This window comes from Caretta caretta, chromosome 5, assembly GCF_965140235.1.
Source record: "Caretta caretta isolate rCarCar2 chromosome 5, rCarCar1.hap1, whole genome shotgun sequence".
Classification (NCBI taxonomy): Eukaryota; Metazoa; Chordata; order Testudines; family Cheloniidae; genus Caretta; species Caretta caretta.
The window spans coordinates 16,411,218-16,423,495 of record NC_134210.1 but is presented as its reverse complement, the minus strand read 5'-3'; the positions used below and the strand labels follow the sequence as shown (position 1 = coordinate 16,423,495).

General features: G+C 38.1%; 1 protein-coding gene across 2 annotated transcripts in view; it reads left to right on the top strand.

The window, feature by feature from the left end:
* MYO5B (myosin VB) overlaps positions 1–12,278 on the top strand; it is a 367,788-nt gene that overhangs the window by 299,624 nt on the left and 55,886 nt on the right. For both annotated transcript variants that reach the window (XM_048851019.2, XM_048851021.2), the window contains exons 23-26: positions 3,164–3,248; positions 5,615–5,763; positions 6,881–7,000; positions 8,746–8,868. In XM_048851019.2, coding sequence (XP_048706976.2) covers positions 3,164–3,248; positions 5,615–5,763; positions 6,881–7,000; positions 8,746–8,868 — 477 coding nt within the window. The remainder of the gene's footprint in view (positions 1–3,163; positions 3,249–5,614; positions 5,764–6,880; positions 7,001–8,745; positions 8,869–12,278) is intronic.

Genomic DNA, 12,278 nt, shown 5'->3' with positions numbered 1-12,278 from the left:
CTTGCGGATGGGGGGAAGCGGTAGATCTGGTATATCTTGATTTTAGTAAGGCTTTTGATGATGTTTCCCATGGCCTTCTCATAAACAAACTAGGGAAATACAATCTCAGTGGAGCTACTTGTAGGTGGGTGCATAAGTGGTTGGAAAACCATTCTCAGAGAGTAGTTATTTAGTGGTTCACAGTGAAACTGGAAGGGCATATCAAGTGGGGTTCCGCAGGGATCAGTTCTGGATCCTGTTCTGTTCAATATCGTCATCAACGATTTAGATAATGGCATAGGGAGTATACTTATAAAGTTTGCAGGTGATACCAAGATGGGAGGGGTTGCAAGTGCTTTGGAGGATTGGATTAAAATTCAAAATGAGCTGGACAAACTAGAGAAATAGTTTGAAGTAAACAGGATGAAATTCAATAAGGACAAATGCAAAGTACTCTACTTAGGAAGGAACAATCAGTTGCACACATACAAAATGGGAAATGACTGTCTAGGAAGGAGTACTGCAGAAAGGGATCTGGGGGTCATAGTAAATCACAAGCTAAATATGAGTCAACAGTGTTTCCTTTGTGTCAAAAAAGCAAACATCATTCTGGGATGTATTAGCAGGAGTGTTGAAGCAAGACACGAGAAGTAATTCTTCGACTCTACTCCGCACTTATTAGGCCTCAACTGAGGTATTGTGTCCGGTGCTGGGTGCCACATTTCAGGAAAGATGTGAACAAATTGAAGAAAGTCCAGAGAGGGGCAACAAAAATGATTGAAGATCTAAAAAACATGACCTCTGAGGAAAGATTGAAAAAAATGGGTTTGTTTAGTCTGGAGAAGAGAAGACTGAGAGGGGACATAACAGTTTTCAAGTACATGAAAGGTTGTTACTAGAAGGAGGGAGAAAAATTGTTTCCTTTAACCTCTCAGGATAGGACAAGAAGCAATGGGCTTAAAGTGCAGCAAGGGCTGTTTAGGTTGGACATTAGGAAAAACTTCCTAACTACCCTGACAGTTAAGCACTGGACTAAATTTCCCAGGGAGGTTGTGGAATTTCCATCATTGGAGATGTTTAAGAGCCGGTTAGACAAACACCTGTCAGGGATGGTCTAGATAATACTTAGTCCTGCCTTGAGTGCAGGGGACTGGACTAGATGACCTCTTGAGATCCCTTCGAGTCCTACTATTCTGTGATGCAAACCTGTTATGCACGCAGACATAGCAGAGAGCTGGATGTGGATAGTGATAGCTTGTGAATAGATCATTATAAAAGATTTGTAAATTACTGTGCTTGAACACCATAGTGCAAAGCAGGTTGAGTTTCTGATTGCATTTGAATGTTCTCCCTGCTTTTACTTCCACTAACAATTCTGGTAAGCCATTTTTTTAATAAAATACCTCAGTTAGTCTGCCTTCCCAGAAAACTGAGGAATTCATTATGAACAGATCAAGTAGGCTGCCACTAAAGATACATGGGTTTTAGCAGGGTTGTGTCATTATTCTTGCTTGGACGGTGGAAAAACCTTTATTATGCTATAGTATGGAGCTGGTTTTCTTCAGGCAGCTCAAGATCCTCATATGTTCTGTGCAGCTGTTTCCTAAATTGTGATGGTCATGCTATGAACTGCAACTGCGTAGACCGAGAGAATAACATTATATTGGAATTCTGTGATTTGTTCTCTCCTTCCTGGCAACAGTAGAAGTGTTCAACTTAAACAGAGCAATACGTCACACTTCTAAATATAATGTTTTCCTTTTTGACTTGTCTAAAATAATACTACTCAATAAATTAACAGTACCAAGGATAAATAGATTGCGTAGGTAGAGTAATGCTACTAATTTCACTCCAGGAGTTGAGGTGTCCTACTTGATATTTAGTTTTACTTTCTCTCATGTTTTAAACAGCATTTCTTATAACTTCCATGTTTAATAGTGGTTCTTCATGCTCAGCCAGTGCAGTCATCAACTATCAGTCAGTTACTGTTGAAGGAGGAGGAATTATTACGGATTTATTACCTCTTTGCACTACGGTAACATCTAGAGGCCCTGATCAGGATTGCAACTGATTTGCTAGGCTCTGTAAAAACAGAGGACAACCGTTCTTATCGCAGAGTGCGTATAATCTGAGTATAAAATTCAACAAGTGGGTATAAACATAAAATTTCAGAGTTAAAAAAGTTTGAAATAGGTAGTATTTTGTTTGTCAGGCACTTACATACCATGGTGATAAGCACAGTATAACAACCTAGACAGACACATCACCTGGAAAATTTAAATCTTCGGCATAGTCTTTTTTGTCTGAGAACATTTTTTTTCTCTTTATTTTGCCTCTAAATCCCCTGTTAATTGGAAGGTGCGCTGAAATGCTGTTTTTTGCTGGTAACACATCTGCTTGGACAGTTGGGTATCCAGTTGTGTCTGGCATCCTGGTTTCATTTATATTGTGCATCACTTTTTTCATTCTTTTTAGAAAATTCAGAACAATGGTGTACTTTTTCTCCTCTGTTTGTTCCTTTTCTCTGTTCCTCTTCACCTTTCGGAATCCTTTCACAGCTGCAGCATTGATATTTTGTCTCTAACACGTGTCATTTGGTTGTCCTGTAATGGTAACACCTGCAAATGGCGTTTGCGCTGCCATAGAAATCTATACCTAGCAGATGCCTGTTTTGTCTGGCGTTTTAATTCTGCTATGTAATGGTGATACTGTGTGGGAGGAGCAATTGCAGAATATTGTAACGAAGTCAATGTTGTAATTTTTAAGAGAGGTGTAGATCTACTTAATTTTGAGCATGGGCTTCTCAGTATTTGGATGACATAATCAACTGTTGGATTAGTCCTGTGACTAGTATGTGTTGTGTTCCTATTCAATGAAATAGATACAATGTGCCAACTTGACCTTTTTTGCATTAAAAGGTTTTGCAGTAAGCACTAGTGTCTAGGGGTCAATTTACCCTTTAGTTGCAGTTAATATCTTTTTTACCTGATGCAGTGAGAATAGCTCCAAAATGGCAAGGAGAAAAAAACCCTGTTTAGTTTAAAAAACAAAACAAAACTAACCAACCAAAAAACAAAACAAAACAGGGTGTGGGGTTGGGGTGAAACTTATTCCCCTGAATAGAGCCTGACCTTGAGCTGGCCTAAATTACAAGAGGTGTTACTTTGCCTTGTTTCTTCCTTAGCGCGTATCAGACCTAGAAGAGGAGAATGCTCTTTTGAAACAGGAAAAAGAGGAGCTTAACAACAGAATCCTGTGTCAGTCTGAAGGTAAGAAGAATGGTTTATAGCTTCATAACACTTGCAATAAACCGAGGATTAAGCTGTTTTTCATAAAATTACTTTCTCCCGTATCCTGCCAGCATCCTTTATTTCTTTGACAATGTTTGTTGTTATTCGACAGTTCTGTTCTCTCTCTACTGCCAGGGAATGACAAGACATGAACCTTATTTAATCAGGGAGGGATTAAACACGGAATATAGTACCTAAAGGGGTTTTCCATTCAATTACATCTTAGAATTTCATCAGGATGACTGTAATGGGGGGACAGCCCTTTAATGCTGACAGATGGGAGCCTAGAAGCAGAGATGTTTGAACAGTAATATTTGGATAATGACGAATGGCATCTTGAATGTGACAGAATGAAGTGAAATTTTAAAGCAGAGATTTAGATTGTGAGAGAACTACAGAGGAAACAACCAGGAAAGTCCCAGGACATAAAAGGAATACATTCCACCCTTGCACGTATTGTGCTTATTATCAGACTCTATTCAGCTTTCATTATGATACAGGATTTTTTTTCCACATGCATCATACACAACCCCAGGAAGTGGATATATCGAATTAATCTATTGCATTCATGATGTACCTATCATTGTAATAACTGATGCAACATAAAGGGGATAAAAAGCAAACATAGCAAAATATATTGGCTTCAATTGGAGGTGAATTTTTGAGTGCCTTTTGGCAGGCACTAGCTAGAATTAGGCATAGTGCGTGCCGGGCTCTGTGAAAGCTTCCCAATGGACCTCTGTTCATGCACTTCAGTCCTGACTGACTGCCAGCTGTCCCAAGACTTAGATTTTCAAAAATTAAGCTCCGAGGTTCATATTTAGACACCTAAACAAGACACTTGATTTTTCAAGTGCTGAGCACCCAGAATCTCCTGTTGAAGTAGATGGGAATTGCTGAGTGCTCAGCACTCTTGAAGATCAATCCATTTATTTAGGCACCTGAACTACTTGGTCAATATTTAACTTTAGACACATCCATATTTGAAAATATTGACCTCTCTTTAGAGCAGACTGAGATTTGATCCTAGTACTCAAAGCAATAGGGGAATAAACTGACCATTTACCCTCTGTATAGTGGTATCTGTTAGCCTGGCTATACTTAATGTTGAGATAGCATTAATATTAGAAACATTAGAGCTGGTTGGAATTTTTCAGATTTTGAAATTTGGATGAAATTTCAAATTAAAAAAAAAAAAGAAAGAATGAATTGCTGAGAGTCTCCGCTCAGCTCCCATTGCAGTAAATGAGAACACGTCCATTGAACCGGAGAAGAGCTAGGCTGACCCGGAGCATTTTTACAAACCCAACCCTTATTTTCTGAGGATTATTATAGAAATGGAAAGTTCTATTAGGTCACCCAGTCCATCTCCTTTCCAACATAGGATTATTGTTACGAGGTTCCATCCTACACTATTCAAGTCCATCAGATTTCTGCCATTGATTTCAGGAGCAGGCCAATAATCCCTTGCAAAGTGACACTTGCCACGAATGTTCCCTATCTGTGAGTGAATGTTTCCACTATGTAAAAGCTTGTGAAACGATAGTGTAGTTATTTTTCTTATTTAAATATTAATTTAATGTTTGGCTAAATAAAAATAAATGGTAATTTGGCTGTTGCCCGTTTTAATTTTTTTCTTCAGATAATGGGGGGAAACTAATTTTGTTTCAGAAAAGAGTTCTTGTAAATTAATAAATTCACATATAAAAATTAACTATTTTAAAGTGCCCATGGTATCCTGTGCAGTAAGAAAGGATTAACGTTTTCTGGAAGCACACATAGCAAAGACTGCGTTGTACAGAGTAATCCTGCACTACCAGAGCTCTGTATTAGGGATTCTTTCTCTCTCGCCCATCACCTTTAGTTTGATTACCTCTTTGTCTTCACCAACAGTATGCAATAGTATGATTGCATAGATTTCCCACTTGACATCCAACATAGGTAAATCAGGCATAAATAGAGTAATATGGCTAATATGTATGCACCACTGCTTCTATTGGTTAGAATCAGGCTGCTTGTTTGTGCATCAGACACATTTCTAATAGCTAAAGGAGGTTATTCTTTACTCAACTGGTAGAGACCTCTGCTTTTGGAGCAGGAGTATTGGAGATCGATTCTAACTGCATCCTTGAAGTTCCAAATAGCTGTTCTGCGCGGTGTGGTGACAACCATAAAATTCCTAGCTAGCCATAGATTTGTTACAGTGTATTCACTAAATAAGAGGGCAAGATTACAAAAAAGCCTCTTAGCAGAGAGCATTTTGTTCAGCTATGAGTCATATTGCAGTTGCCTGTAAGAAATCAGTTCAGAACTGAACATCACAGTTCAATATGTATCTTTTAAAGATGAATTTGCCCAAAACACTGTCAAGGAAAATCTCCTGATGAAGAAGGAGCTGGAAGAGGAGAGATCTCGTTATCAGAACCTGGTAAAGGAGTATTCAAGGCTGGAGCAGAGATATGACAATTTGAGGGATGAGATGACTATTATAAAGGTAATGGAAGAGGCTTTTTACATTACCCCTGCCCTCTGATGTCCTGTGTGCATTATTGGTGACTGGATATTGCAGCTGAGTTCATTTGATGACAACAGTGTTATTATAGAACTCATTTGTGTTGATATTTCTGAGAGGGAAGTTATGCATTTAAATTAGACCAAGAGCAACAACTTCTGGAAATGCATGGTTTTCTGTAGCCACTTGGTCAAGCATTTACAGATTTCTTAAGAACAGCAAGGCAAAAATCTGTTTATCTTTCCTCTATTTCAGTAAAACAGATACTCAATTCTAAGAAAACCATTGTAGCTCCGTAAATATAAAAGTCTAAGTTTTAGATTCAGCCTTGCTAGAGTTTTAGCAATAACCTCATTGATAATTAGTTATTAAGGGATGCTGTCATCCAGTTCAAAGGCTGAACACTTAAAAGAAAACCATAAGGATATTGTGATAAATATTAGGCTCCAAACCCAGATGTGTGTGTCCAAACGTCACAAATCGTGGATAGCCAGGCTTGGATGCAGTAAAGTAGCTTCCAAAAATACATGAGAAAATTGGTGTCTGGTGCATAGACACTTCTAAAGTTGTTGGTTGTGGTTGTTTGTTTATATATATGAATGGAGTTAGGTGTGTTTGTGTGTTGTTGTTTTAAATTACATTTTGATTAAATGTCCCCCTGTTGTAATGTACACTAGTGCACAAAAAACAGAAAACAAAGCCCAAGTACAAGCAAAAGGTAGACCCTCTTATGACAGTAATCTTAATATTGAAAAATGTTTTTTTAAACTAAACCGCTTTATGAGGAATCCTTCTTTTGACCAGCAGATATATTATGTGTCTGCATAGTCTTGTCCAGCTACTTAGACTGTAAGAGCTTTGGGTAAGCAGCTGTCTGTCCCTCTGTGTTTTGTACGGTCTTGAACACAGTGCTTTGACTTGATGAATAATATGGATCCATTATTTTAAGTAGAAAGTGCCATAAGTGTACATGATTATTTATAAAACACCTAATAGAGAAGGTCCCTGTCCCAAACACTTTGTTTACATAATCCTTAGTACAGTATCTTTTCTACTAAATCACTCCTATTATCTTTTTTTTTTTTTTTTTTTTGGACAGCAGTCCCCAGGACACAGAAGGAACCCATCTAACCAGAGCAGTCTAGAGTCTGATTCCAATTGTCCATCAGTCTCTACATCTGAGATAGGAGACACTGAGGATGCAATACAACAAGTGGAGGTACCATAAATCAGACAGACTAAGAGTCTGTGTATGATTCTGGCTAGTCAAGAGGGAATAATTGATATGTGACTCCTTCTAAACGGAGCCCGTAGAGAAGAGTACAGCTTTGAGTATGAAATGTGACCAGTTAGAATTGCTCCTTTTTTTCATGCTATGAATGATTCTTGTTAATTGTCTGAGAGGGAATCTGAAGGCCCTGATCCTGCATAGAGCACTACTAAGAACTCAGTGCAGGATCAGGCCCTTAAACACCGTTTAAACATAATGAATTGATGTGTAGTGTGCATCTTGGCAAATACGGAAACACACACAAAACATTAAACATTATTATGACTGACTATCAATACTGATTGTAAAGTTACATTTCTATAGCATCTTTCATTCTAAAGGATACCAAATTACATTATAAACCTCCGAAAGAACAGTTTTCTTTCTTTGTTTTTTGCAAATCCTTGCTAGCCAACGCATCCTCTCGAAAAAAAACCAATTTCAAATATCTCAGTATAGAAGGAAATGTCGTAGTTAAATATCTGACTTAGAGGAAGGGGAAGTATATTTTGCTTACTCCTTGCTAACAGTGGCATAGACCAGTTTATATAAAGAGTACACGTCCTATTTAAGATGGAGTGTAAAATAGAGTCTTTGCTAGAATAAAGGCCTGGGATGCTTTGGGTTCCATTTTCTAGTCTGTGACTTTGAGCAAGTCACTTCATCACTCCATGCTGCAGCTTCCCCATCTGTATAAACCCGTAAATTATCTACCTCACCTGGCTGTCATGAAGCTTTTTAATATCTGTCAAGCCTTATGAGAACCACTGATGAAAGCCTCCACTATGTAAGTACAATGGATTGGGGCCTCTAGACTATACCAAAACCTCAATGTTGGTCACACCTCAGTATTAAAGCTCCATTTACGAGTAATGTATGAAGTGTTAATAAAAGATTAATGTATGTTTTAAGTCTGTTACATACACTAGTATGTCTCACAGATGATTTTAAGCCAATCAGTAGAGAGTTTTATAGATGGTGATAAGCCATGGCTATAAGCAACATATTGACTCTATGAACTATATAACAATTGATTAATTAATTAAAATGCCCATTAACCATTCATTAACTCTTTATAACCTATTTATGATTGGAAACATAATGTGTGCCTTTAATATTAAATATTAATATTGGTCTTTCAAAATGTGGAAACTTCTTTAAACTCTTGTTTTAAGTATTTGAAGATGATGTGAACGTATAGAGAAGTGTGTAGCCCACATATTGTTACTGAGTGGAGCATTCAGTACTTTAGCTGGGAGAAACTTTTTTCAGAGAAAAATACAGATTTAGTGGCAACAAAATGTTTTGCGAATACATGTCAGTTTTGCCAAATTGTTGTGGGGCTAGTGGGTATCCAAGTCTTTCGGGAGGGAAATTAAGCACTGTTATTTTTTTGGTTTAAAATTAATTTTCATTTAGAAGTTTTCTTGTTCAAAAAAAAAATTTTAAAAGCTCAAAATTGAAACAAACAGTTTTTGTTTAAGATTTTTGTTTGGCCCCAAACTAAATTTTTGTTTTGACTTCTCAGTTCACCAAAACTTCTGAAAGTTTTAGTTTTGGTCAGACCCAAAACAATTTAAAAAAAAATTTTTTTTGAAGTTGCCAGTGAACCAAAAAATTAGTTATTCCCCCAGCTCTATTCACTAATGTTTTTGGGCTGATAAAATTTCTCTCTCTCTCTCTCCCCCATGTAGGATGTTGGTTTGGATAAAGCAGCCATGGATATGACTCTTTTCCTGAAGCTACAAAAGCGAGTGAGGGAGCTTGAACAGGAGAGAAAGAAACTGCAAACCCAGCTGGAGAAAAAGAAATCCCAGGTAAAAGATGCCCTTTTATTGATTTTAATATTAAATTTCATATCCTAATTGACTTTCCTTGAGTGCCTTACGGCAAACAGTGTGTGATTTAAGATTTGGGTGCAATGGCCTTCAGTTAAGAAAGGCCAAATTGATCTTGGAAATGAGGAGAAAAACCTTTCTGGCAGTTAAGGACAATCAGCCAGTAGAACGGTTTTGCCTGGTGAGATGGTTTATGACAAACTCATTAGAAGTGTTTGGGTTGAGAGTGGCTGCATAGATATATATGAATAATCCTCTTACAGGAAACTGTACTGGATGACCAAATTATCCTTTCCAACCCTAACATGTATAATTCCCAATCACGATACTGGATGCTACCTAGCAGCTTTCATCATAAAGGATTGTACAACGCATACAGAAGCACTGAAATGCAGCCTATTCTGAGGTAGAGGATGGAGGCCAGGCAGCCACTTCCCAAATGGTGGGCAAGCATCTATGTAGGTTACAGTTTCCCAACACTATTTACAGTAGTGAGCAAGGTGAAATTTTTAGCTAATAGCACCTGGGCAATTCCTATTCTTATGAAAATACTTTTGTTGTCCATGCCCAGTTTAAGATATCATCCAATAACAGTGAAGTGTGGTATTCCATTTATCTGTCTCAGCAGGTAAAGAGATGAATTAACTTTGTCAGCATTGAAACCAGTGGTTCTAAAGATTCAAAGAATTTAGAACACCTGTCTGTCTTGTAGATGTCAGAGGCCATATTATCATAGTATCTGAGAGCCTCACAATCTTTAATGTGTTCATCTACACAACACCTCAGTGAAGAAGTGAAGTGTAGTATCCCCATTTTACAGATGAAGAGCTGAGGCTAAATGACTTGCTCGAGGTCAAACAGGATTTCTTTGGTGGAGCAGGGAAATGAACCCGGCTCCCCCAAGTCCCAGGCTAACACCCAAACCAATGGACCATCTTTCCTCTCTAGAACATGATGTTTAGACTACTCAGACACACATCCGCCACTCATGATCCATCTCGGATTTTGCATTTCCCCGAGATACGATGTAAGAGCTAAGAGGTTCAAAAATATGATCAGTCTTGGAGGAATTGGAATGTATCTGAATAGATAAACAGAAGTTTTACTGCGTATTCATGAGCTTTCTTAAATGTAATCTCCGCACTCTAACTACAAAAGGACTCATATCCTGCCTCGATGCCACCCTGAGCGAAAAGGAGGAAAGTTCTTTCCTAAAAGTTTAACCTAATCAGAGACTAATTTAGAGGTTCAAAGGGACAAATACCCAGAGAGAAGAGCCTCACACACCTCTGCTAGCTTAGCCTGCCTGAGTCATTTCATCTCCTAGAACAGGTGGGTGCCTGTACTGTCAGATACATCCATTTCCTCATAGAATATAAAGTCGACCCAGCAAAGTAATTCATTCTCTCTAAATATATACATCACTCTATTCAACCATGAGTAACAATGTCATTTGATTTTATTGCCAACCTCCTCCACATGAGCAATGGCTATGAAATCAATGAAATGTAAAATCAATGTTTAAATGATTTATCCCACCACAGAGACAATTGACCCTGCAATGGCTGTTGGCCTGTAGTGTAATGAATCCAATATACCATTGATCCTGTTTACTATGCCTATGGGAAATTTTAGCTGTGAACTCCGTTTTAATATCTGAGACCAGCAAGTGAAAAGGCAGCCTGAATAATAGAAGGCAAATCAAGGCACTGTCTATTCATACATGTATGAGTCTTACAAACATGAGACCGTAACACTCTGTTCTTGTTACTAACATGGGCCAGTGTTTTCAAACATGGATACCTGAAGCCAGGCATCTAAATGTATATGAAGTCACATAAGTAAGTGACTTGATTTTCAAAGTGCTAAGTGCCCTTCATTCTTGTTGGTTTCAATACTCAGCACCTTTGGAAACCAGACTATTTATTTATGTGCCTGTTTGTGGATTTAGGAGTTCAACTTTAGGAATGAAAATGGGGAAATGTTGACCATAGTCCCCTCAAGTGTGGTAGGCATTCTACAGACACAAGGTAGGCCTGTGTCCCAAACTGCATATTTTATAACTCCATATTTTCAAAACCGAGTCCAGTAATAGTTATATAGTATTACAGCCCTTGCCAGCTCTAAGGGCATGTCTGCACTGCAGCTGTGCCACTGTAGTGATGTAGCATAGACGCTTCCCACATTGACAGAAGGGGAATTTTCCATTGGTGATGTTAATCTATCTCTCCAAGAGGCGAGAGAGCTAGAAGAAGAATTTTTCTGTCAACCTATCCGCATCTACACCGGGGGCTAGGTCAACCTAAGTACAGAACTTGGGGCCAGAAATTTTTGCAGCCCTGAGCAACTTAGCTACATTGATCTAATTTTTAAGTGTAGGCCAGTTCTCAGATAAAAAACTGCAAAACAGCAATAGAGGTATAGTCAGTAGCAGAGTTTATTCCTCCACATGATTGTGCAGAATGCCTGAGTTGCTTTACAAAACAAAATAGCTTCCTATATGTTGGGCCTTATTAGTACAGTCATCTAAAAGGTCAGTGGTATCTGAGACGGCAGTTTGTCCTTCTGATAGAGAATAGCTGTGTTTTCACAAATACTGCTGCGATAACTGTTAATGTAGGTCAACTTTTCATGGCAACCTGTGTATTTTCCCTTTCTTCGGCAGAGGTAACCTCTGTGAATTAGCTGTTTCAGAGCCCATTATGATAGGTGGTATTTTTGTTTGAATTATAGTGGTTCTTTCTATGAGAAGATATATACAACAATACATTATACAGCTCATAGTACAGTACACCGTGTTTGGCAACAGAAGCTGAATATGAAATGTCTAGTTATTACAGTTCTTGGTTTCATAAAAAAGTTATTTTTTATCTGTTTTAATGCATGTTTTTCAGGTATCCATTTCAGTTATTTCTCTTAAGCAGGAGATCCATGTGTCCATTTATAAAAGCAGTGGCAAAGTCAACTAAAGTGCTATCAATCATCTCTAATTCACTGCAACCAGATACTCCTATTGACCGTCAATAAAATTATTCCATCTGGTGACTGCAGGAATGTATCATAGGAGATGCACAACTGCTTTTAACTAATGATCTCCATGCATTGATAGAGGCTTAAAAAACAAGGTTCCTGCCAGTATGCCATAAATTGTTCCCCTCATATTTTTAAATCTTTCTGAAGCTGACCTGTCTCTCTCAAGGAGTTAACTACAAATGAGCCAAAACCCTGGACATTTTACCCCCCTAAAACCTCCCCATATGTTTTTAGTAGGGTTCATTCCAACTGGTCAAGGTTCTGAAGAATTCATAGTTCTGTCCATTTCTAACTATATTTCCAAGAATAGGGTTCTTATCAAGGTTCACCCCTCAGGCCCAGTCCTGCTCTGTGGC